The 27,255-nt window shown below is 35.0% G+C and overlaps 1 protein-coding gene across 1 annotated transcript in view; it reads right to left on the bottom strand.

The window, feature by feature from the left end:
* Positions 1–722: 722 nt before the first annotated feature.
* Positions 723–27,255, bottom strand: part of LOC149417801 (homeobox protein rough-like) — a 38,179-nt gene continuing 11,646 nt past the window's right edge. Inside the window, exons 2-3 of the mRNA XM_089639853.1 lie at positions 1,810–2,044; positions 723–900 (exon numbers count right to left, since the gene is read on the bottom strand). Of these exons, the coding sequence (XP_089495979.1) occupies positions 723–900; positions 1,810–2,044 (413 nt within the window). The remainder of the gene's footprint in view (positions 901–1,809; positions 2,045–27,255) is intronic.

The raw sequence follows: 27,255 nt of genomic DNA, 5'->3' as shown, positions 1-27,255 counted from the left end.
AAAATTCTTGCCATTTCCTGATCAAACTCCCATCAAATTTGAAGATCATCAAATCGACGATCAGCGTAATTTTAAAAGTTGAACGGTTCTCTCGAACCATTTCAGCTTTTGATCAATTTATGATCATGTAGCATAACTGTCATTTTAGAGACCAAAAATTCTAAATGGTTGTGAACCTCACTTTGGGAATCATAAAGTATGCAGGAGTTTGACACACCTTAACCTAAAGGGCCGTAGCGGAGCTCGTGGACCTAAAAAGCCCTCGAATAAAAGGCCCTCGACAGAGCTTTAGTGTGATTTTGTATGAGCGGCATTGAATCCAAAACGAGTGTGAGGGGAAATTGTCTGGCAGCCATCTTGTATGACAACATTTTGAAATGGTTTGTATGCAAAGTGGTGCATAATGAACTATTATAATTTTATTTGTGTGTTAATGCAGTTATACGATACAATTTTTTTAGGCATTTGATGAAACAAGGAATAGGATATGTCATATGTAAAAAAAATAGTTTTTGGTATTTATCATCTCCCCCCTCACCCCGCGGCTTCAAATTGTTCTCGAATAGCTCCGTCCAGCTATTTAGGTTCATGGACGAGCCATAATAAATACCCATTATAATACCTAACGGCGAACCTTTTAAAATATCCTTTCTTTCGTATTTTTCAAGTCACGGATTTGCCAATGAATATTTTTGTTCAGGTACATTATCATGGGACATATTTTAGGATAGTAAGTGCCCAGCGGGTGCATATTGCAGATGACCCGGTTCTCTGTCAGTCCCCGAGTGGGGGGGCGGGGGCGGCAGGTGGGGACAAGCGCCCCCGTCGCCCCGGTACAGGCAGAGGGCGCAGGGCCGGGGGTAGTAGCCGCCCACCAGCCCCGAGGTGGCTGCTATGGTCCTGGAACAAGGAATATGACGGTCACACATGATGAGAAAATAATGGTCTATCCCTCGAATGTTTGGAATATTGGACAATATTTTATATTTTGTACAATTTATTATAACCGACAATCATTGTTCTGAGTTTTCAATAAACACTTAAGATTTTGATGGTCTCTAGGTAATTGAATTATTTTCATTAATTGTAAAATTGAATGTGACCTATCTGACAAAAACTTTCCGGAATTCAGTTTTAATTGAAATTGAAGGAATTACCCAAGTTTATAAATATATTTGTACACCAATCGGTTAAAGTAAGTTTTATGTTAAATTTCAAAGTTGTGTCAAATTATCTTTCGTAAAATCGACTTGATTCCTTTCCTCGCTGTGATCTTTGAATAGTTATTCCCAAATTAACGTGGTTCTCTGAATAACCACATATCAACGAACTTTGAAGTATCGAAAAACCTCAAAGGTAGTTAATTTCAGAAGCCCGTATTTTGGTATTAATTAGACTCCCCAGGAACACCACAGAAGTAGAAATGGTACCTACCTAAGTATTCATTTTTATTCTTTTTTTTAAATCAATAAAAGGTAGGTACCCGGTCACAAAGTAAAGTAAAAGAAACCTGGCGAATCTTCACCACATTTGGAGTCGATTTGGCGGTATTCCTTTTTTTTATTGCTTTCGTGTTTGAGTAAATCGAGTCCGAAGTTGGATTTATAAACTGTTAAGTGTCTTTTAAAATGCGTCGAAACGTAGACCCGTCTTCAACATTTTTTGTCAAATTTTTAGTTAAAGTTTTTAGCCGAAAAAAAGGAAAAAAACTTTATTGGATGTGATGTACCTACCTGTGTATTCACCAGCTTCCCGCTTGTACTAGGAATTTCCGAACACCGTGTATATGTAGGTAATGCAGAATAATACCTGTAATGTTGGTCCAGTTGCGCCTTTTCAATCCGCTTATCCTTGGCGCGCCTGTTCTGGAACCAGATCTTGACCTGCGTCTCGCTTAGGCGCAGCGCTGCAGCCAGCTCCAGCCGTCTGGCCCTCGCCACGTACTCGGCGCGGCGGAACTCCACCTCGAGGCGGAGGGTCTGCGCCGCACTGAAAGTGGTGCGCTGCCGCCTGGGACGGGCGCCCGCTCGTCTCCGCCGGGACACTGGTGGGAATATAGAATATACAAATAGATGATTAGGCATACATGTGGAACACGCTCGAATCGAAACATACAGAACAAGGCACACAAATAAGAAGGTTACGGTCTCCACTGGGAATCGAATCTAGGATCTCTGTCTTAAGCCCCCGCATACCCAATTTCTACCGATTTATAACAAGTTTCTATTTCTCTTTAAGTTTTAAGTTATTATAATTATTATTTATTATAGTTAAAATATTTGTTATGCCGAAACGTTAAATATATGTAATTCCCTCGATAGAAAAAAATCGCAAAGTAAGCTCCGAAAATTAATACAAACAAGTTTTGTTCTGTTATTTACTATGGTGTTAGGCATGAAAAATTTACAGTATATTTTTAAATGCAACTAAAGCATTTGTCGAGAGATTGTTGCTCTATTTCAAACGAGTCGTGTTTCATTAAATATTTTTACCATTTTTGCTTAATTATTATCGTTTTTTAATATTAGCGTGCTCCCTTTAACATTCGTATTTACATATTTCCCTTTCAAACCATCTTTGAACGCTTACTACGGGGCCAAGTTTTATTAGTATTATCTTCTTCTTCAATGATATCATATTGATGGGTATAATCTTCAAAAGTTTTTTTTTATTTTTTTTTTATTTTTTTTTATTTAATATCAAAATAATATACAAAAATCAAAAAGTCCCAATAAACTACTTTAAAGTAGTTTGTCTTTGGGTGCTTTTAACTTAAACAGATTATATCAAATGTATACATTCATATCATGAGAGGTGTAATACAATAAAAATAAAAACAAAAAACAATTAAAGCGTATGCAGTTAGAAATAGTTTGTATTAGAGTCTAGTACAAACTATTTCTTTCAGCTAGCCAATTTTTCAACAAAAAATTTCTTTTTATATTTGTACATTTTTTGATTTCTGCAGGTAACATATTTAAACAATTTGGTATCATGTAGTCTAGCGTTCTTTTTCCATATTTGTTTACATGCTTTGGTACGATTAGTCCTTCATTTAATGTAAATCGAGTATTGTAAGTGTGTTCCAGTCTATTTATGTACATAGGGCTATTTATGTGCTGAAAAATTATTTTATACCACATAATTGCTCTTACCGAGAGGATTTTCAGATTTTGATAAAGGTGTGGAACATTATGCCTTTGTTCATATAAACTTTTATGAGCTAATAATTTAACAAGAGAATTTTGAACTGCTTGAACATGATTTATATTTGTTTTAGAGGAAAATCCCCAAGCTGTAATTCCATACCTTATGATAGATTCAGCTAGTGATAAATAAATTATTCGAAGTGTGCATATTGGAACATAAAATTTTAATTTATATAATCTACTAATAATAGATCTCAGTCGTTCACAGACTTTATTTATCTGTAAATCCCATTTGAAAAAACAATCAATAATAACACCTAAATAAACATATTTTTTAACCAGTTCAATATTTTCACATGTACACAACGCAGGGATACCAACATGTAGGCAATCTGAATTGTGTGTTTTAATTTCGGGTATAATAGTATTTACCTTGGCATTGGGTGATCTAATGTGTATCAATTTAGTTTTTTTTGCATTTATGATTAGGCCAGAGTCGTGAGACCATTTTAAAAGTTCAATGTAATCTTTTTGTAAAAGTTCAATACATAATTGCAAATCACTGCAAGAAAACACCAATGCAGTATCATCCGCGTACACAAAGTGTTTTACATGTTTAAAAATAAATTTAATAAAAGATACATAAATTATATATAAAATAGGACCTAATATGGAACCTTGAGGAACACCTGCTAAGATTTTTCTTTTTTTACTTAATGTGTTCAAAAGCTTTATTTGCATGCACCTGTTGTTCAAATAATTTTCAAATAGTTTTAGAAGTTTCCCTCTTATTCCTATGATTTCTAGTATTTTCAACAATTTTTTATGGTTAATAGTGTCAAATGCCTTGGAATAATCTATAAATAAGACTAATACATGATGTTTATTATTTAAATTATTATTTATCAAGCTGGCAAACTTTTGAAGTAGCACTTCAGTGCCCTTTTTTTTTTGGAATCCATATCGGTTAGTATCAATAATAGAAAAATCTTCCAAATATTTTATTAATTTAATTTGAATGTATTTTTCAAGAATTTTTTCGAGTGATGGCAAAATACTGATTGGTCTATAATTACCCAAAATGGTGTGATCACCTCCTTTATAAATGGGTCTGATAATACTACATTTTAAATTATTCCAATAAGAATTAATATTATTATTCCCTTTGTCAGAATAATAATAATTCGGCTGGCGGTTTACCATATTGGGTTCTGCAAGTCAGATCGTATGTAGGGACTATTTGTCATCGTTGGCGATGCCGTGCGGAGGGTCTCTTTGAGGAGAGGAAGTTGTGAAGTTGAAGTTGGAGTGGAAGAAGGAGTTTGAAATGACTTTGATCTGAATAGCCAGTTTCTTCCCAACCTTCCTCTTCCCCATCTCCTTCCCTTACCCACTTCTTTGAGCCTCACAAAATACTCAAATTAAGGATACCATAGTCCCACTGATTCCGGTTTTGTGCGAAATTCACATAAAAACCTACTGGATGTAGTTTCCCAAACGTATTTTACTCATACCGCCTCCTTTTCATAGACATTTTTTCTTTAGTAATTTCTCCTTGAATCAAAAGACAAAAATTATTGAAATTTGATGCCAGAGTTTCCGATGAAACCGTTTTTTCCCTATATTTCCTTAATATATATCTTTCAATTAAAAACCTGAAAACGGTAAAAATTAATTTTCAACGAAGAAGTGTAGATTTTAAAAATTGAAATATCAACTAGCTTCTGACAGCGCATTAGTCAGGTTAACCACTACTCATTAATTTTATTATACGTCTCGATGACAGTTGTTCAGTTTTTGGTGGTGGTGTTTTAAAAATTATATTATTCATTATTTAAAATATATATTCAGCTAAAGTTAACCTTTTCAATACTGGAGCTCTTTCTCAGGAACATGAAAAAAAATTAACACATCTCGATTTTGTGAAACAAGTCGCCCGAATTTTGCGTATCGCTAGAATATTCCTCATTGTGTGTATTTTTCTGTTATGTTGCAATCTTTATTCCATCGACAAATTAATACCGTAAATATAATGACAGTTCCGTTTCGGTTGTTTTGCTTGGACTGGGATCCATTATAATTTTTAGGTTTTTTTTAATGTTATTTTTATATTTATGCATAATCCACTGCAAATTAATATTTGTTAAATTAAACAATTGTTTTTTTGATAGTTTTTTCTTTCTCGCCAATAAAAAATAACCCTTCGAGGCCGAAACTAACTAACCAGAGGTCGTAGGCAGAGAGGACTGATCGTCAAACAACTCGGTCTTGGTACACACTCCTTGCCTCATTCACATTCATACATCGTCTCATTTAAACTCTTTTAATATTCCGAGTCTTGACAGTGCCTGACTCAAGTACCCGGTTTATTTGGTTGTGTCATGTCTTCCTTGGACGTCCCTGATTTCTACTATTCACATTTACGTGATTTACACTTCTTCCATTCGCACTTCATGCCCAAACCATCTGTGCGTCCCTTTCTTAATCTTATTCATTATGACAACATCAGCCTGGCATTTCCTGCATCTCCACACTTCTCACACTATCATACATGGTTTTAATATAATAATCATATTAGAAAAAAAAATAGTAACAAAAAAAATTATGTATGCGCCAAAATTTTTAAAATAATTATTTAAGGTGTTATTAAGCAAAAAATATGGTCTAAATGTAGAAAAGAAGTGCGGTGCGGAAAGGGTTAACCGTCCATCACACCAGTTCAGTTTTCCCATAACTTGACATTACTTTACCACCCTAAACGGTTCTTTCTCGACATATCGCTTTCATAAAGATTGGTAAAATTGTAATTTAATACACGATATATTTATTACCATAATCACCTGCTGCGAACAAAACTGAAAAGTGGAAGAAACAATATAACTGAGATTAGGACAGGAAGCACCCGCTGAAGTGAAGTTGGGGTGAAGTGCAAGTAGTGATAATGTAAAGTGTAGGTAGTACAGGGAAACCTTTCACAGATAGCGCCGGATTTCATTAGTGACACCCATCGCCCGAGGATCGCGTGTCCTTCCTTATTGCTGACTCCTTATCCTTATGTCCTTAGAGTCTTGCTACTTGGGGTGTAATTCGGTAGAAATGTCATGGTCAAAATAATAACTTTACCTATACCTAACTAAGCCAATGTTGCACGAATTTATTTACGATCCTAGTTTTTGCTACAAAAATATACTGAAGTGTTGAAGTAGGTAGGTTTATTGACAACATACGTAATAATTATAAATTACATATAAAATGAAAGAACTATAATGTCTCTATAATTTTTGTATAATACCAAAGTTGATAACGACAGTAAAATCAGTTTTAGATATCTTTAAATATGAAGAAGTTACGAGCTTTCAAAGTGAACTTGGGTAAAATATGTAATGGTGTCTTGTGATTTCACACGAGACACCATTAGGTACAATTCATACGTCGGATAAAAGTGTTGCAATACCGCTGCGAATGTACCCTGTGTCAGTCGGCCGCAAATATCAACATTTCGACGGTTTATATCATCGGCACTATACGGTATTATAATTTTTTTTAGAATTCTTTTCTAAACATGCTCCAATGAATATTATTACGTTGTAAAAAATATGAAATTTCGTTGTAGTAGAAGACTTCAATGTTTTAGTACCTACCTACAGAACAAATCCATTCATTTTAGATTTTAGATCAAAGCCTTTTTCAGACAGAAATAATCAAAAATTAAAGTTTTGTAGGTACCTGTATTTTTTAGTAAACTTATTTCATTTTGTCCATATAGTTATTTTAATGAGGGCATAAAAGAAATATTTGACTTGGGGAGCGTCAAAATATGTAATTACTTCTATGATAATATTATCTTAGATGATAAATCGGACAAATATTTCAACCGGTATATACTATTTGTATATGTGTGTATGTGTTTACCTTTGATTAGTTTACCGTACGGTTCATGTCACATTAATAATATATTTAAATAGATCATTATTATCAATATACCTAAAGAGTAAGTACTTGTATGTCCCATTAACTAATTGCAGGATGCGTCGTATTGGGTCGAGCGCCAGATGTCGGGGAATCCCAGTTTGCTCAATCGACCGAATATCCTCACCGCGATGTTCCCACACCAATTACCTGAGTTGTGTTGTCCTGTCAATCTGCCACCAGACCTCACCAGACTGATATCTAGTAAGTAGCTACTAGCTACATAGCTTGTGGTATCTATTTGTACAGTGGGCAAGGATCGTAGAAAATTTATAAATTTATTTAATAAGATTGGCTCATACGAGCACTTTTCAGAAAAAACGCATCGGGACGCTCGCAAGCTAGTGACGTAGATCGAAGTCCCGTTAGAGTCCAAATGGATCGATCTCTTTCACGGATAAATCTAAGTTAGTTTCCTCGCACTAAATTAAAGTCTAAATGTTGTTTTTTAACAGCAAAATTGTGGTAATCAGTAGTGAAGGGTCGAAAAAGTCAGGGACGCCCGAGCAAGACTAAACGCATTATTACTGCACTGGAATGACATACGGAGTCGAATAAAAGTCAATTAATAATATGTTTTTTTAAACAGTAACAATATGGTGTACAGTAGGAAAGGTAGAAAAAATCGGGGACGCCCGAGTAACATGGCGCGATCAAGTGAAAAAAATACTTATGTATGGTCAAATTAGGCGTATGTAATGACCGAAGAAAGATGTGTGGGGAGAATATATGACGCGGAAGTGAATTGTAGAAAACATCGAGGACACTCGAGAAAGACATGGCGCGATCAAGTGAAACAAATATTAAAAAAACCCAGTTTTCAGCTACACTAGAAATTATTTTCCTCGGTACCTCCTGTATGCAGTTAATGTAAAAAATGCTATTTATTTATAATAACATTAAGGAAGGTATGTACATAAGTACCATCGGCTGTGGGCAGCGTTGCGAGTTTAATACTAATATATCTCATTTTTATATTATTTTAATTCTTTGTTATTTTAAAGGACGTCATTTTGGTTTTTCATATCAATCTGTTACTTCGAAGAAAAAAAATTAAACTCAAAATATCACGTTAAAAAAACTAACACATGTTCTTTTTTCCAATTACTACCTACTTATTAAAAAGTTTTTTTTCAAATATTTTTATATTTGTGTGATTAACTCGCCTATGTGCCAAAGGGATAGTGAATAGTTTCAATATACTCGAGAGTTTCAATTCGATTAAATGTGCGTTCGCGTGATTCATGCACAATGTTAATCCCTACTTAACAAATAACACTTCACGATACCCCTAAAACCCCTCCACTAAATAAACGCCAGAGGGACATTCACGTATTGTTATAGAAGGGATGCGATTGTGGTAGGATTTAAAAGGGTATTTAAAAATTGAAGCAATCATATTATCATTTGCATGTAAACCCCAATATTGAAAGAAATGCACGTGTACTTGTTATAATATTTAAAAAAACAATTTAAAAAATCCACCCGTAAAGTTATTTTTACTACATGTACTTTTTTTGTTTTTCTTTTAACTGATGATTGAACCTTCCTTTCCAAGGAGCCAAATCGTGATTGGATAGGACCGATATTTATTTCGTATATTAACTGCTTTAATGCCATCCAATTTCAGAGAAATGCGTGTGTGTATGCGTGTGTTGATAGAACGCATTGTCATCGACAATGAATCTATCAGCCTTGTTTCAGCTCTATCGGATATCGGGAAATGGTTTCATTTCCACATCAAGATTTGCATTCATTAATTCACGAAAAAAAATGTAAATCAAATATATGTACAAATTTAAAAATCGTATTGAAATTGCATTATTTTTTATTATTGAATGCAGTCCGATTAATTTGACTGTGTGTTGGGAGGTAGCGGGTTCGATCCCCACGGTAAGCATTAATTGTACACACAGATGTTAATTTAATCTTCGGGCGCTGCCAATATGGGTGATGTTGATTGGTTTAATGAACCTTACAAAAAATAGGTAGAAGTACCCACATAAATAAGTACTTTTTTATGATTTATCTGTAAACTTGTATAAAAAATATTTGTACACTTTTATTTGACACTGAGCATTATCTATATACAAAATAATTTTATTTTATACTTTTACCTTATTTACATGTAAAAAAATATTTTAAATTGTTATCTACCAGTCAATCCGTGAGAAATAGTTACGATGCAGGCAAATTCTCAAGTTATTGTTTTGCAAAATTATCTTTTAATTACTGTCTGTATCTGTGTTTTCTCCTTAAATAAATAAAATAAAAATAAAAATAAAATGGTTACTTTACTAAACAGTACACTTTTGAAAAGTGAGTTAAAGTGATGAAATAGTTCCTAATTATAACTAATATCTGTTAATATCTTTCGGGTACTTGCTGCAACACCCGTATATTACATAATTAATAAAAAATAAAATAAATCGAGCACCGAAAATTAAAAAAACATATTTTAGGTTTTCTTCCTTTACCCATTTCCCGACTGCTGTTCAATCTCACGTTTCTTGGAAATCAGAAAACACAAATTGATGGCCTCCGTGGTTGAGGATTATTTTTTATTTTTTATTTATTGATTTTATTTTAGTAATCTGTACATTTAAGTTTAAGAATGACTAATTAATTTGTTACATATAAATATACTATGTTTTTTCTTGCTTGATGTGGCTCCTAATGATTAAGAACCTCGACTAGCAAGTTGGAGGTCGCGGGATCAAATCCCGGCATGCGCAAGTAAAATTTATTTGATTAATTTAGGTTATTTCACAATTTACTCATTAAAAAATAATATATAGTATATTTGCGGCACGTTCCAGAGTAGAAGATACTCTCAGTATCGCCCTGGTATAAGACCATCATTCATAATTGAAAGTTTGCTTGAAATGGCTTTAATAATATTTTGATGATTTGTATATCCCCGGTTTTGTGCAAAATCATCGGCTTTCGCTGTGTTTGGTGACCAGTTTACTTAAATAAATTAATTACGGAAAATCGTTGATGTTAACTCCAGTGGTTCCCCAAAATAAATCTGATATAATCTAAAATAAATATTCATTAAAATAATTGTTGTAAATTAAGCAGTCAAGACGCATACTGGTGCAGCTGGGAGGAATAAAACGACGCGACGTAGGGTTTTATCTGACGCATCAGCGCACGTGCAGTTATGTGTCTAATGCCAAGCTATATTGATTGTCAGGATCTGTCACGCGGTGGATCCATCATCCCTCTCGTATGCGTGCAGCGTGCAGCGTGCAGCGTGCAGCGTGCAGCGTGCATGCGAGATGAACCTACTCTGCCTACCCCGTCCCTCACGCTCACCTGCGATTAGGGTCCCGCACCCTTCATTAGCGGATCACGAGGGATGTTCGCCATTCATTATTGGGATCGGATAAAGCTTTCAGCCTGTTTAATGGTCACGCAGAGGGATATAACATATTAAAGTGGGTCATGTTCATATTATTAACACTAATGTTTACAATATTGGTGATTAGTATAAGGGGATGCGTGAGGTACTTATCTAACAAAAGGCTTTTTATGAATTGTAAAAATGGGTAGTAGATGGTTTATTTATAAAGAAAATATTATTAAAAAATGTATTTTTTAATTACCTAAGTACATCTTCGAATTTCACTTTTGTTTCCGGAAATTAATAAATGCAAATCTTGGAAGTGGAAATTATCCCACATCCTGACATCTGATCAAGCTGAAACTAAGCAGATAGACTCGTTATCGATGACAATGCATTCTATCAACCAATCAAGCATACACACGCGGACACATACGCATTTTTTTGAAATTGGATGGCATTAGAGCAGTTAATATACGAAATAAATGTCGGTCTTACCCGATCGAAATTTATCGATGTTGTTAACGCGGTTGACTTCAGTCCTTGGGAAGGAAGGTACAATCCTCAGTAAAACATTAAAGCTGTTTTTTACGTGACGATTTTTTTACAAACAATAGTGAATCAAATGTCAGGCTCCAGTAATTATGTAATTGTTATTTTAAAGAAATGTTAATACGAAATTATTGGTAACGTACCTGTGTTAAATATTTTTTTATTACGAAAAATGTTAGATATATCTGCGATCAGGATTTCAATTCGGGGATAATCAGGTAAAAGTTATAGTCATTGACCAACTTAGGCTACCCATTGACCTGCCGTATCTACGAGAACGTATTTCAATTCATTTGGTTTATTGATTGTTTTTGTTCACAATGAAAAACCGCGGATAAGTGAACAGTGATAAGTGAAAGGTTCCGAGATAAAATTATTGGTTACAGCAATATTAAAAATTATTTTGTCATTTTCCAATTCAGACACTACATATTGTTTCAACATTTAAATATTTTATTCATAGTGGGCTCTCTTTATAATCTTGTCCAAAAACATATAAAATTTAATAAGAAAATGAGTGTTAGTTAGCATTTTACACATAGAAATCATTTAAAGTAGCGTTCAAAATTAATGCATTTAGTTTGTCATGTAAAAGTAGCACCTATCCTGTTATATAAATGAACGTTATTTAAATGGTTTCAATTCTCCACAGTCCTCATTATTCACTTTTCAATGGGGCAAATGTAGTCGGGGTGAACTCGGCCTTAAGGCGAAGCTTAACGCCAAATCACTATTTTGATTAATCTTTGTAACGAATTTGGTGAACATTATGAATACCAAAAAATATGCTTTAGATAAATTGAAGGTTTTCCTATCACTTCGCTTGAGTAGAATACAAATAAAAAATAAATTACTTGATAAAATATAAATGCAAACTACTAAAACTATATTTTTTCAATAGAAATGTATGAACGCAAAAAGGAAACAACTTTAAAAAAATACAGTATTATACCTAAGATTATCTGTAACAGTTTCACTTGATTAACTTTTTACTTTCTTATAATATTATTTACAAAATAAAAAAAAACAGCTTTTTGCTTGAAATGGAACGTTTCTAGACTCATTTTGTCAAGCGATTGTAATGCCTATTACCTAAGATATAAGGTATACCGAGAATATACACATTTTTGGCTTGTATCTTCCTCTTAATGGGGGAAACATACAATCCAAATATTGTTTAGTGATGAGAGAGTACGGCGAATAGAATTTTTAAATATATTTTTTCTTCTTGTAATGTAAAAATATTTTTACTAACATGAAATGACCAGAATCACATTTTCCTGACGTTTTACTAGCACGACATGACTAAAAAAACATTTTTCTGACGTTTTACTAGACATACTAGACTAAACATTACCAAAACATACCCTTTCCTGACGTTTTACTAGCATGATATGACCAAAAACAGACCCTTTCCTGACGTATTTACTAGGACAGACGTATAATGAAGTGTTCTTATTTATTTTATGAGGCCGGAGTTGTGACAACACCTGACGGTGTATTAGCTCATGGACACCAAATGATTCAATTCAAATTATTATAATTCAAAGTTTGAACGTTTTTAGTTGTTAACTTATGTATATGGTGGGAATATTTAAAAAAATGTATTTATATGTAACTTTAAATTTTTACTCAAACTTTATTTTTATTTTCTTTCCCTTTTTCCATGTTGTATTCCTTGAATATTCTTGAGACTGTTTCAACATCTAATACAATCTGAAAAGATTTGTGCTGACTATATATATTATTTTTTATAGGATTTTTTAATTTTTTTTTAAGTAGTGTATTTGGTGTTTTCGTTGGATAATTAAGGTTTTTTTCAATTAAATAAAAAAAATTTCAGCTGATTTTTTATGGGGATTAAAAAATACCTGCACACAAATTCAAGAAAAAGTGTTGAAATTATTATTCCTCAAAGCAAAATGATTTTTTTTTTTCCTTTTTTTTTGCATCGAGTTTAGACTGGTAGACTTTGAGAATTATAGTAATAATGAATATAAAACAAAAATCCCCAGAGATAATTAACAACAAAGGCAGGTAGGTGCACCTACCTGAGTAGTGTGTACTTGTGGTGACGTGTAACAAAACCCAGCACCCAATGCCCACAAAATTTTCACGGTGGATGTAATGCGCGGCGGGATGGTTTCGTGACGTCACTAACGCTAAGCTGGGGCGCTTCAGTGGATCGGAACATTCCCGCCAACTATTGGCGTTTCGGGGTATTAGCCTAATGGGGTGGGATTTTAAAAGGTGGACTTACTACAAATTATTCATATGTTTTTATCCAGATAATGTCAACGTTAGGATTAGGAAAGTCTAAAGGATCTTCAAATGCTTCCACAGAATATCTATAAATATAGTGAATTTACAATTAAGTAAAGCTCCACTATAAAAAAATACCCGTACCTTATAATCTTTAACCTTTTCACAATTTAAATACACGTATTTTTTCATGTAAAAAAAAATAAATAGCAGAAATAAAACAATAAGAAATTAAATTGCAACAACTTATTCAATTGGTTCATAGTTAATAGATCACAAAAACATCACTCTTCCAAGAAAAGGGACGTAGAGCCAACAATAAATTATTGTTAATATAATTAAAATTATATTAACAATAATTCAAATGAAAAAATAACATATGATACTATTATTATGAACCCATTGTGAACTCTCGTGAACCTTAAACTTCAATGCCTTTCAATGATACCTTCGCGCATTGCCTAAATCTTATATATATAAAAAATTTAGGCAATGCGCGAAGGTATCATTGAAAGGCATTGAAGTTAAAGGTTCACGAGAGTTCACAATGGGCTCATAATAATAGTATCACTATAATATTAATATTGAACCCGGCACCTTCAACTACCTAATCAAATGCTCTATTAGTTTAACGAATGACTAATTTGTTCAGCAATAAACATTTTGAACTATTATAAATTTGAGGTCGATTGTCGAATGAACAGTATATTATTTAATAAGCATTGTTTACATAATACTCATCTTCGAATTAAATAGTATATACTTGATACAAAATTACTCGTCCATGAATTTGTCTGTTTATTTTTTCCCCAATTGGATGGAAAACTGTCCATGATGAAAAGCCCTCATAACTGAATAAATATTTATCGTCAAATTGCCGCCATCGCAAAGCTGTTGTAATGGCGCAATAGGGAACTGCCCAGGCGAGATGTGGTAATCGCATCTCTATCGTGTTCCCGCAGCTTAGGCTCGGTGGTGACAAGAATGCCAAGCAATTCTGGGGCTCGTTGTATCAAATTAATCACTTATTATTATTATTACTAGCGCAGATCCGAGAGAAATTGTACGATTTGTGAAGCTGAAAGAATTTATAAAAAATATTTATATTTGCCTCAACATCATATCCTTTCAAAAAAAAAAATTTACCTCACGAATATCAGTAATCTTGAAAAATTACGACACCTATCCAATGATGACGTTATAAAAATTCAAAAAACGTTATATTTTTATACTACGCGAGCATAAAAATATAGCACCGCTCATGCAAATGATAGCCATTCAAAAAATATGTGTCTACGAATGAAATAGCTATATGAACGGCACGCTGAAGTATGTCCGCTGGACCTAGTTCAGTGAAAAAATCCTTTTAAAATTAGAATCGTGTTTATGGCGACAATGTTCCATTGATGTTTTTTTTGTTTGTTTCATTGGTTCCATGATATTTTATCAAAATGACAATTAAACACACATTTAGAGTCATTAAAAGTGATGAAACAAAAACTAGGTTAAATAGATACCTATTTAACTTAGTTTTTTTCCATCACTTTTGATAACTTTATATCACTTTTTGTAGGTGTGTTAAACTTCATTTTGATGAGATACCCGGTCACCGCAGTTTACATAAAAAATAACGACACAATATTAGGTTAAAATAAAATACATCGTACCTACCATTGAAAAAACATACCTTTAAACATGTTTTTATTAAAATCGTTGATGGTCTGTATTGGCTAATGACCCAAGACTTGGTGTCTTATTTATATTTAGAATAATTTGCTTTGTTGCAAAGTACCTAAAATTTATTTGGCTAAAAGTTGTTTTAGTGATAGTTCTGTTTATTTATTTATTTATTAATCTTAAGTTAGCTCACATCTTCGTGTGTGCTAATTAATAGTTTTATAAACATATAAACATGTACATTGTTTGGCAAACATAATCTTTCTTTAAATATTTCAATAAAGTCACAAAAAAAAAGAAACATTAATAATTGAGATAGACATATTTTCTTAATTCCTTTTTGAACTTATTAATAATAATAATAATAATAATAATGTTTATTTCAGCTGGACAGAGCGGTGTGTGCAATGCTCTGCCCGCCATAAAAGTTTACATTTAAGTTGATACATAAAAATAAAATGAATAAAGATATAAATAAAAATAATAAATAAAAAATCAATACATTGATGTGCACATTAGGACTTTATGGTGGCTTGAGTGAAATTCTCCATCTCCGGTGTAGAGGCGCTCCCTGCCACTGGGCAACGGCCTGGACAAGAGTGTTGTCCGATCTCTGGTAGCGCTGACTCGTCCCGGCTATTCTGTGGCGCATCAAAGCAGCGAACCCATGCACCCTTCCTTCGGTGAACATCTGTGAGGCGCTGCATCGCCAGGGGAGGCCAAATAGGGCTCTGTATGCGTGGTTGTACTGTACTCGGAGTGTGTTCATGACGCCTTGTGTGTATGTCGTCCATAGCTCGCTAGTGTAGAAGCTCATACAATATGTTTGGAAAAGTTGCTTCTTCACCGGAGGACTGCATTTGTTGAATCTCCTGGCAAGCATGTTAGCTCTCACACTCAGTACTCTTCTTTGACGTTCTATGTCTTTTTTATCATTTAGGTCATCGGTGATGACATGCCCCAAATATTTGATTTCGCTGCAAATTGTCAGGTTGGCCCCGCCGAGACGTATGGGTGGAATGACAGTGGGACCAGTATTTGCTTTAAATATCAGCAGGGATGACTTTTTAGCATTGTACATCAGCCCATGACTGTCAACGTAAGCTTCGCATATTGCCAGAAGTTTTCTCATCGCTCTTATCGATGGAGCTAGTATGACCATGTCGTCTGCATAGCTAATATTGTTCATACATACCCCGGCAATATGGCATCCGATTCTTGTCGTATTTAGTGTTTTACTAAGTTCATCCATATACACGTTGAAAAGCACTGGGGACATTGAGCCTCCTTGTCTAACGCCGCACTTTAATTTGGCTGCTTCTGATAGGCTTTCATTCCATCTGACAAAGTTTTCCTGTTGGTTGTACCATGTTCTCAATATATTAACAATTTGTGGTGGAACTTGTCGTTCGGTCAGTTTTTTCCACAACGCATTATGACAAACCCTGTCAAAGGCTTTGCTTAAGTCTAGGAAGCATGCGTACACCGTTGTTTTTCTGGCTTTATAGTATTCGATTGTTTGTTTCATGCTATATATGGCCGTATCAGTAGAGCATCCAGCTTTGAAGCCCATTTGAGAGTCCTCTGTATTGAGCTTGTCTTCCGTTAAATTTAAGATGACCTTTTCGAAGATTCTTGCAATTATTGTGGCAAGAGATATGGGTCTGTAATTAACAGATGATGTCAAGTTCAACTGGCGGCTTTTCTATCACAGCAATTTGCATGCACAATATTTTCTATCACAGCAATTTGCTGCGGGATTTTGTTATAGAGTTGAACGGCCTGGTACATCAGAGATTTTTGGGTGCTTTTTTTTTTTCTTGTTGGCAATCTAATTTGCTTAGAATTTCTCGTCCCGTGTCCGTGTATCTCGTTATTGTAATTTATTTTTCTTTTCAGTTCCTTAGACATCATCCCTAATTTAATTTTATGTATAAAAATAAGTACATTCAAATACACAGTTTGCTTCACCGTCAAAATATTCAGCTCCTTTAACATGTCTCTTATCCGTGTGTATATGTTGCGCTTAAGTATTATTCGCATTGCTTTATTTTGCAGTATTTGCATTTTTTTCATTTTCTCTTTGTTGCAGAGAAAAAGAATACTTGAACAGTAATTAAAGTGTGGTGATATAATTGTATTGTATATTATCTGGCATGTTTCTTTATTTACTTTGTTTCTGATTCTACCAAAAAATGATATTTTTTTTGCAATTTTTTTAATTGTATAGTCTGCATTTTTTGAGAAGTTCAATTTTGAGTCTATAATAACACCAAGATATTTAATTTCTTCCACTTTTTTTATGATTTCTCCATTTATAGAAACCTTTGGATCCTCATGATTGAAGATAGGATTGAAGATAGGATCAATGGCCACAGGGTTAGCACCTCCTTACGCTGTAATACCGTCCTATTATTTCAATCACGAGCTATGATAATATTATGTATTTAACGGAAACAAATATTGTGACGCTATCGGCAACTCGACCAATATTCTTAAAAATTTCAAATATAGATTATTTTTGGAAACTTTTTCTCGGAACTTCATAATAATCTCACAGATTTCTTCTCGGAAAAATATTATCTTCATATCTTGATGCCGGTGGTATTTATCAAATGAAAATGTTTATCAAGTTAATTTATGTAAACAAGACTAAATCAATATTTACAACATTGCTTCTATTTTAACATTTAAAAGTGATCTAGTTTCGCATATAAGTACATAAATAATAGCTACGAATGCACGATTGCAACGATCGAGTTCAATTTCTGGCTTTATTATACTACATATTTTGTCTCTGTTGCTCTGTTAACTGTATGAATTACTGATTATAAAAATATACTTAATAAGATACTGACTGTTACCGCGTGAATTTGTTAAGAATTCCATGAAAGTGGTGTTTTTGACAACATAAACGCATTCTTCAGGGGTAGGTAAATATAAATCTAAGAAATCAACCTTTATTTGATGATGAATGAATCCAAAATTTATTGTTTTGTTTTTTGTTATTCTCTGGGAATTAATATAATCATAGACATATGAATATTAGTAGACCTGCCCTAAGTGATTAAAAGCGTATTATTCCCCACTCCCCATATTGGTTCCATTGGAGCCGGCTGGGCTCGCGTATGGCTTCCCGTGAATCTTGAGAATGTGACGTCATCATTCTTGTTCGAACTAGCGTCGAGCTATGGTCGAGGCATTTTATGAAATAACACGGCAAAATAGTGGCTTGTGATATGAAAACTTGTAAAAATATATGTGAAAAAGAGAATAAACCCAATTGTCGTATTACATTCCATATGTAAGCATCATTTTAAGCTTATTCACGTCGTATAATATGAATCAGTTGTAGAAACATATTATACTATCACATCGAGCCAACATTGGTCGAATGTAGCGATTCTCAAGTGTGCGCATCGTTGTTACTGGGAAGTAAATTATGAACACTTATAAAAGTGTCTTAACTAAATACGTAAACAAAATATTCGACTCTGAAAATAGAAGAAATTTTTTTTTGCCGAATTTGGACTTCGCAAATTTGTTCATAGCGTGGCGAGTAATTTGCGCTCCCATGTAAAAATGTCGATTCATTCAAAAGCAGATTTTACTTTTAAGAAATAAATGGTGATATTATAATGCGAGATGCCTATATACTGTCAGATTGATTTATTGACGAATCACAGTCAGCTTTACCCCCTTCGTTCTTCAACAGTTGATTTTACCCCTCACCTTTAATTTCTAGTCTATATATTCATATGTCTGTGAATATAATACTTTTGATTGTATAAACGAAATATTGACGGCCGGCATAGTCCAGTGGTAACGCATTGGACTGCCATTCCGAAGGTCGCGGGTTCGAACCCGGCGTGCGCAAATAAATTTTATTTGATTAATTTGTGTTATTTCACAATTAATTAATTAAAATAATATATAGTATATTTGCGGCACGTTCCAGAGTGGAAGATACTACCAGTATCGCCCTGGTGTAAGACCACCATTCATAATTGAAACGTTGCTCCAAATGGCTTTAGCCGTGTTTAGTGACTAGATCTGAATAGCCAGGTACTTCCCCACCTTCCTCTTTCCCTTCCCCACTTACCTTCAGCCTCACAACATCCCCCAATTGGGGATGCCATAGTCTCACTGGCTCCAGACGGGAGCAGTCGGGACTCTTGTGAGGTATTCACTATAAAAAAAAGTGAAGTGACAATTTTCTTCGAAATTTTATAAATAAAAGGAAAGTGTTTTTTATAAAAAAAAACTACAATTTTTCGACGTTCAATGTAAAAATATGTGTGGTTTTTTCACCTTTGAAATTAAAATATATTGTTTTATTTAAATAATAGACATATTTCAAATACACAATTTTTATAAGTAGATTTATCTGGTTTTTTAAATTGCATTTTTTACGAGTACTTCAAAAAGAGGTTATCAATTAAAATACCTTAGAAATATTGTGTAATTTCAGTTTATGCAACCCATAAACGAACCTTTTTGGCTGTATTAACAATGTTTATATTTTTACATGAACTATTTTTGGTCAGTTTCTATTTCACGTTTCTTTAAGTAAGGTTTTCAAATACACAGTTTATCAAGTGAGGCTTTCAGAATTCTTATTATTTTTAATAAATAACAATATTTCAAGAAAATTCAAAGTAATACTTGGAATAAACGGTTTTCAGTTTTATCTTTTGTAAAGTAGGTACGCATTTTGAGATTGAAAGCCAGTCAAAATGGTCATATTATTAAATCGATTATAGAACCTATATTTTAACCAAACAAATAACACAAATATATTTTTACGAAATGCATTTTCTCCGTCTTTCATATGTCTATGGTCTGACCAATATTCATAAAAAAATTATAACAATGACATTAATTATTCTTTGAAAAAGAATATAGTCTAAACGAATTATGAAACAGAACAAGACACAGAAAACTAAAAACTTAAAAGTAACTGGGAATCGAAGCCAGGATCTCTAAAATCGAATAATAATAAATAGTTCTAGTCTTCTATTTGAAGCCCCCGGTTACTAAACGCTTCCTTGGGCGGCTCCAGCCCCCGAAGGCGCGAAGCGACAAACACCCTCCCGCCCCTGCTCCCCCGCCGTCCCGCCCTCCGCGGTGACAATGGTGCCTGCGCTGTGTTTGCTTGCAATCCAATATTCATCTGCTCAAACCGCCCAAACGGAAGGATACTTGAGACAATTTAAGGCATTTTACGTTTCTGTACGATAAACGGCTCCGTGGAGTAATGGATCTAAATTATTATTAAAAAATAATGAAACTTATTTTTAACAACTGATTCAACATGTTTCAGAACCAATGGTTTCTTCATCAAGGCATAAAGTATACAAAATATTAAAATGACATACTATTTTGACGTACTGTACAAAATCAGTACTGTACGTGGTGGGAAAGGATTAGAGAGAGGGGGTAACTAATTAGGTATTAATTTAGGAGGTGGCTGTTAGTAAAAATGATTTAATTTTTCATTTACTATTAACATATTTTCTTGTTCTTGAAATTTAAAAATTATCTAATTGTAAAATGTAAGCACTAAATATTGATTAATTTCCAAATTATAGTTGACGAATTAAGAATAATTATTATTATTTGAACACCTCATCAGGTGCTCTTTGATTCTAATGATAAAATTTCTAGAAGTTTTTCCTATCAACAAATATTTGCAACGTTACAAATTAATTTGGTAGCCCTACGATTTGTTTAAAATATCATCCCTTTCCTTGTTATTAAATATAATATATTTTTTATTATATTTGTTGGATTTATGAAAAGCTGGTTAAATAATAGTAGGAATTGGGATAATTTTGAATTTGAAGTAGGATACTATTTTTCTCCACCGTTTCCCATCGTCAATTATTTGTAGTTAAAGATATGTATATTACAAAAAACTATAGCTAGGATTTATAGAAATACATCGTATTATATTTTTGAGAAGGTTACATTAAAGTTTAGTTTATGTATTAACTACTAAACATCTATCTTTTTTTTTGAAAAAATTTCCTAATATGTACGTTATTATGGAAGCGAAGATTAGACTTCTTCTCCTCTGCCATTCCTTCCAACAGCAGTTTTGGAAAAGGATTACCAAAGATTTTCAGATTATATCTCCCAAAGGCGTTAGAGGGAAGATCTCATACAATATCACTACTTACTGTTCGATGTTATTATATTGTTATCGTATTAGAATTTTCACGTAAATCGTCTTAAGTTGTTTCGTACAAAATATCTTGAGGAATATCCTGGTAATTTTAGAAATTACAGTTATTCGTTATACATCAATGAGTATTAGTCCCTTTTCGAAGAATTTATTTCGAAATACCTATTCACGGAGAAAACTTACTTATATAACATATTGCCAATTTATTAAGAATCTCTTAAAATTATTCGCATTCCGGTTAAAAACGGGACTGCAGACCTTTAACGAAAGAATTGAAAGGTGTTGCGGCGTGATTGGACTGTAATTGCGGTATTTGTGATATTGTTTGATTGACTTACCAATATCTCCAAACTGTCGGCACCTTCCACTTTGCTCTGCTTTAATCACCGGTGGGGGTAATTGTTAGTATTGGAGGAGGTCAAGGAAAAGGAATAGTGATATTAGAATTGCGAAATGGTTCAATGCGTTATAGATTGCTATTTTTATGCACTTTTCACGGCGTTCTTTGCGGTATAACATTTGCCGTTTTTAGCGCGGCGCGGTGGTTTTAATAACTCAAGATAGGTTATGCGGAAAGCGGTTGTACTTGCGGGCGGCGCGATACTTTAACAACTGACTTGATGTAGGTAAACGCGCGGAACGCGGGCGGGAAACAACTCGAACCAAATACTATGCAACAATAACTGGCCCGAGCATGCCCCCCGCCTTGACCAATGGTCAAAGTAACTAATACAACAAAGAAAAAAAATGAAAAACAAAAACACGTTATGAAAGGATTCAATAAACAATACTGAACCCGCGGTAGAACTAAATTCTAAATTAACTAAATCTAAGATAACGTTAAAGTTATTGTGTAGGCAGGGGACAGAGTTTAACGACTGCCCTGCGATATGTTCCGGAGTTAGTCTTAACGTCCGCAACGCGGATCACCCCATCTACGCCGGGGTGGACGTTTACCACTACGCCAATAGGCCATTGTAGTGGTGCGATATTGTCACTCTTAATTATTACCACGGTGCCTTTCGTTATTGGATTCGAATTTGTATTCCATTTCTGACGCGATTGCAGCGTGTTCAGATACTCCATTCGCCATCGATTCCAGAAAGTCTGGACGAGACGATCGACAAGATGTTTTCGTTGCAGCAAATTTACTGGCGCATCTGACAAATCAGCAGCGGGTAAAGATTGTAATGGAGTGAGCGTTAAAAAATGCGCGGGTGTCAAAGGCAATGGAGCCGAAACATCGGTAACGCTGAGCACTGATAATGGGCGTGAATTTAGAATAGCTTCAATCTGATGAAGAACCGTTTGCATCTCTTCGTATGTGAGAAGAGATGTACCCACAACTTTATTTAAGTAACATTTAATGCACTTAATGTTACTCTCCCAGATCCCACCGAAGTGGGGTGCTTGTGGAGGATTCATCTTCCACTCGATACGGTTTTCCAACAAATTTTCTGAGAATTCTTTCTTGTAGTCCGGTGACTCTAAAAGTTCGAATAAAGCCTTCAAATGCGATTTAGCTCCTACGAAATTTGTCCCATTATCAGAATACATTACATTTACAGGCCCTCGACGGGATAGAAAACGTTTGAACGCGTTGAGAAAGACTTCGGTCGAGAGGTCTGAAGCGAGTTCAATGTGAACCGCGCGGGTCACCAGACAGATAAATAAGCAAATGTATGCCTTTTGGCTTCTAACACCCCGACGTCTATGCGGGATTATTTGAAGCGGCCCAGCGTAGTCGACCCCCGTGTGCAGAAAGGCCTTAGCTTCGCGGACGCGGCAAGCGGGTAAATCTCCCATTATTGGGAATTGCGGTTTGGGATTGACTCTAAAGCATGTATTGCACTGATGCACGCGTTTCCGAATCAAATTGCGCGAAGAAAGTATCCAAAACCTTTGCCTCAACAGAGACATAAGTAAGGTGGGTCCCGTATGCAAGTTCTTAGTGTGGTAATAATCTACTATTAAATCAACTATATGATCATGAGCGGGTAATAAAATAGGATGACGACTATCAAATTCGAGTTCGGCGTTTCTCAATCTGCCTCCTACTCTTAGGAGACCGTCCTGAATAAATGGATTTAATTTAGCAAGAACTTGCCGTACTTTCTTGCCGTCGTTCACTGACTTCATATCATCGGAAAAATGTACTTGCTGAACTGCCTTTATAATAGCGATTTCTGCAATGTCAATATGGCTTAACTCAAATTTACGCGGCAATTTCCTAATGAAGCGAAACACGTAAATGACAATTCGAATCAATTTCGACCACGAATGAATGCGAGAAGCCAATGTGCATAATAAAGGTGACACGATTGTCTTGAGGCGATTATCGGTTTTAGGTTTCATTTCAGGTGGATCAGCTACACGAGAGCACAAGCCAAAAGTAGTTGGCTGTTCATACTGATTGGGTTTCAATTCCGGTAACTGTTCTGAATTTGCGTGCTTAAATGGTGAAATAGGCCACTCGAAATGCGGCTGGCAAAGCCATTTTGGACCATTCCACCAAATGTCATTTGCTATCAATTGCGATGGTAGCATACCTCTTGACAGGCAGTCGCTAGGGTTATCAGCACCTGCGACATGATAAAAATGACTACTGTTTAAATTTTCGTGTATTTTTGCTACACGATTGGCAACAAAGGTTTGCCAGCGGTGAGGTGATGAATGAATCCAACTTAAAGTTACAGTCGAATCAGAAAAGGCAAATGTTGAATGAATAGTAAACCTAGCGGAGTAATTATCAATTACCTTTTTTAACAGGTGCGATAACAATAATGCAGCGCATAATTCTAGGCGTGCTAAGGAAACGATTTTTAGCGGCGCTACCTTTGATTTTGCGCAAACTAATTGAACCTTAATTCGGTTATCAGGAGTGGTCACATGAGCGTATACCACTCCTCCATATGCCTTTTCGCTTGCATCCGCAAATCCAACAAGTATTAACGTGCATCCTTCCGTGACTCCTATATGACGTGGAATACGAATCGACGATATTGACGGCAATTCCGCGTTGAACTGCTGCCACTGTTGTGATATCCTTGCGGGTGGGATTTCGTCCCAATCGATTTTCAAATTCCACAGCTCCTTTATTAGAAGCTTGGCTTGTACAATTATAGGTGCTACTAGACCCATCACGTCAAAGAGTCTAGCGACAGATGATAAAATATTGCGTTTCGTACAAGTTCGATTGTCTGGAGTAACTTCAAATGCGAAAATGTCATCCGAAGGATGCCATCGTAGCCCAAGGATTTTTAGCGATGCATCACTATCGAAAGTTACACTTTGCGACAGGCGAAGTTCCAATGGAACGTTTTCTAAAACTGTGCTGGAATTGGATGCCCACTTAGCGAGTTGAAAACCTCCTGACTGGAAGAGCTCAATCAACTCTTCAGCCGCGCGGATAGCTTCTTGCTCATTTAAAGCAGAGCTAGCGATGTCGTCTACATAAACATCTCTATTAATAATATCCTTTGCAAGAGGGAAGCGAGCGCCTTCATCTAACATTAATTGTTTGATTGCTCGAAGGGCTAAGAACGGACTACATTTAAGACCGAATGTTACGCGATTGTATTGGTAAGCCTGAAGCGGCTTTTGCGGATCGAATCTATATAAAATTCGTTGATAACGACGATCTTCTTTGCGAACATTTATACATAAATACATTTGACAAACGTCTGCGGATATTGCGATAGGAAAAAGGCGTAAATTCAGAAGAATGCAAAATAAATCATTCTGTAGGCTTGGTCCCGTGTGTAAAATATCGTTCAAAGATAAACCAGTTTTTGTCTTTGCGCTTGCGTCCAGAACCACTCTCACCTTTGTTGTCATTTTATCTTCACGCCTAACTGCGTGATGCGGGATGTAGTATGCGTTTTCTGACGGTAAGGCTTCCACCTGGGACAGATAACCTTTATGAATATGTTCTCTTATCACTTCATCATAAAGCGGTTTTAGTTCTGGCAGATGATTAAATTTTCTTTCTAGTGCATAAAACCGATTTTGCGCAGCTTGCAATGAATCACCTAAGTCACAAGGGTTGCTTTTGAATGGCAAAGCCACTTCATAAGAACCGTCCTCGAGGCGAGTTGTGGTGCCTTTAAAAATGTCTTCAGCTTCTTTTTCTTCGAGACTGTGAACTGGTTCCGAACCAATATCTTCGATTTCCCAGAATTTTTGCATTAAGTTCTCAATTTCGTGCGTAGCGCAGAAAGTTAATGCGGTGTTTGGTTGAGAATTTACTGGGGCGTCACCCATAAAAACATAACCTAATGTGGTTTGAATCGCGACTGGAAAACCGGGGGTGATTATCTTATTTGGTAGCAACAGTTGAGAGAACAGACTGACGCCAATTAGCAAATCGATTGGGCCTGGCATTGCCCAGGTGTCGTCTGCCAGCGGAACATTTATAAATTTATATGACGTCAAGTCCACCTTGCAAGTAGGTAAATGAGCGGTAATTTTTTCTAAAACTAGAGCGGTTATGGAGTATTTGAAGTAGGGATCAATCCTAGATTGAATTGTCAATGTGACACTTCCTCTTATTGATTGCGTTTTGCCACCTAAACCCTGGACTGCGAAGCGCGTTCCTGAACTGACTGCCAGGCCTAATTTTTCACAACATTGTGAAGTTATATAATGTTTTTGTGAGCCTGGGTCTAGAAGACAGCGGACGGTATTCTCTTCACCGTTTCGATCAACAGTGTGAACTTTGGCGGTAGCAAGAACTTCAGTGGTTGCCCCTTGTCGCGTGGTTGCTGACATAGTACATATCGGCGGTTCTGCATCGTTAGGTTGAGTTTCTCCATTGGATGTGGAGGCGTTTGCTTGACTGGGTTTATCAAAATGAAGAAAAGTATGGTGCTTGCCATGACACTTATGACAAGTGCCTTTTGATTTACATTTTGTAGATGTATGTTGCGGGCTCAAGCAATTAAAACACAAAGATTTTTCCTTTGCGAAGGAAAACCTTTCCTTTGGTGATAATTTTAAAAATTGTGTACAAGTGTACAGTTGCGTGTGGTTCTCATTTTGACAATAAAGGCATTTTGATTGCGTACTTGTGTAAGTATGATGTGTGCGGAGTTGAGCTGTGCGACCAGTTCCACCGGAACTGGTTGAATGTGTGTTGGCGGTGTTAGGTCCACGAGTTGTTGAAGTTCGTTGCAGAATTTTGACCTGATCTTGCACAAACGACACCAATTGCTTGCAGGTGGGAATCTCAATTTCTCGAACTGAGAGCTCAAATGCTTGTGCAGTTTGCGACTCTAACTTCTGCAAAGCGCATTGTAGTAATATAAAATCCGAAAGGTCTTCTATTCCCAATTGTTTTAGTGCGGCGATAGATGCTGAATATTTTTCTATAAAAACTGTCAGATTGTTTGCGTTGTGAGCTACGGTTTTTGAATGAAATATGTTATTCAGGTAATAAGTGGCAAGAGATCGCTTATCTTGATATTTATTGACTAGCGTATCCCAGATTATTTTATATGTGTCTCCAGTTGGCACTAAACCTGACGTAACATTTTTCGCGGTTCCAGTTAATTTTCCAATTAAATATTGTACGCGTTGCGAATCAGATAGTTGTGAATTTAAATGAACATTTGTTTTGAATGTTTCATAAAATAGGTGCCAATTTTTCATCCGTCCATCAAACGTAGGTAATTCTATAGCGGGTAACTTAATAAAATTATTATTATTAGTCGTAGCAGCACACGCAGATGTAGATGTTTGCGGTTTTGTAGCTAAATTTGGTTTTAAATTATTTCGTGCGCGAATAATACGTGTGTATAATTCTTCAAACTGTTTCCAGCTTGAATAATCTGGTTCAGAATTCGGGTCTGACGTAAGAGTATTCTCGTTAATTTGATCAATAATTAATTCAAATTTATTTTTAATTTCTAAAATACTTTCAGATTCTGACATAAACGCCTCACCTGAACGTGAGGCTTCGAAATTAATTGGCAAATTATTTGCAAGCAAAACTAAATTTTGAACCCTTTTTAGAATAATATCTCTTTTACCTTTTAGTAAAACTAATTGTCTTTTTAGTTTGTCTTCCATTTTTAGAATTATTTGCAAACTAAAAGTTTAATTATTTATAA

The sequence above is a fragment of the Hesperophylax consimilis genome, chromosome 14 (assembly GCF_061612785.1).
Source record: "Hesperophylax consimilis isolate HC1 chromosome 14, BYU_Hcon_1.0, whole genome shotgun sequence".
NCBI classification, from domain to species: Eukaryota; Metazoa; Arthropoda; class Insecta; order Trichoptera; family Limnephilidae; genus Hesperophylax; species Hesperophylax consimilis.
Note: the sequence above shows the minus strand (reverse complement) of the source record. Positions and strands in the feature narration are given on the sequence as shown.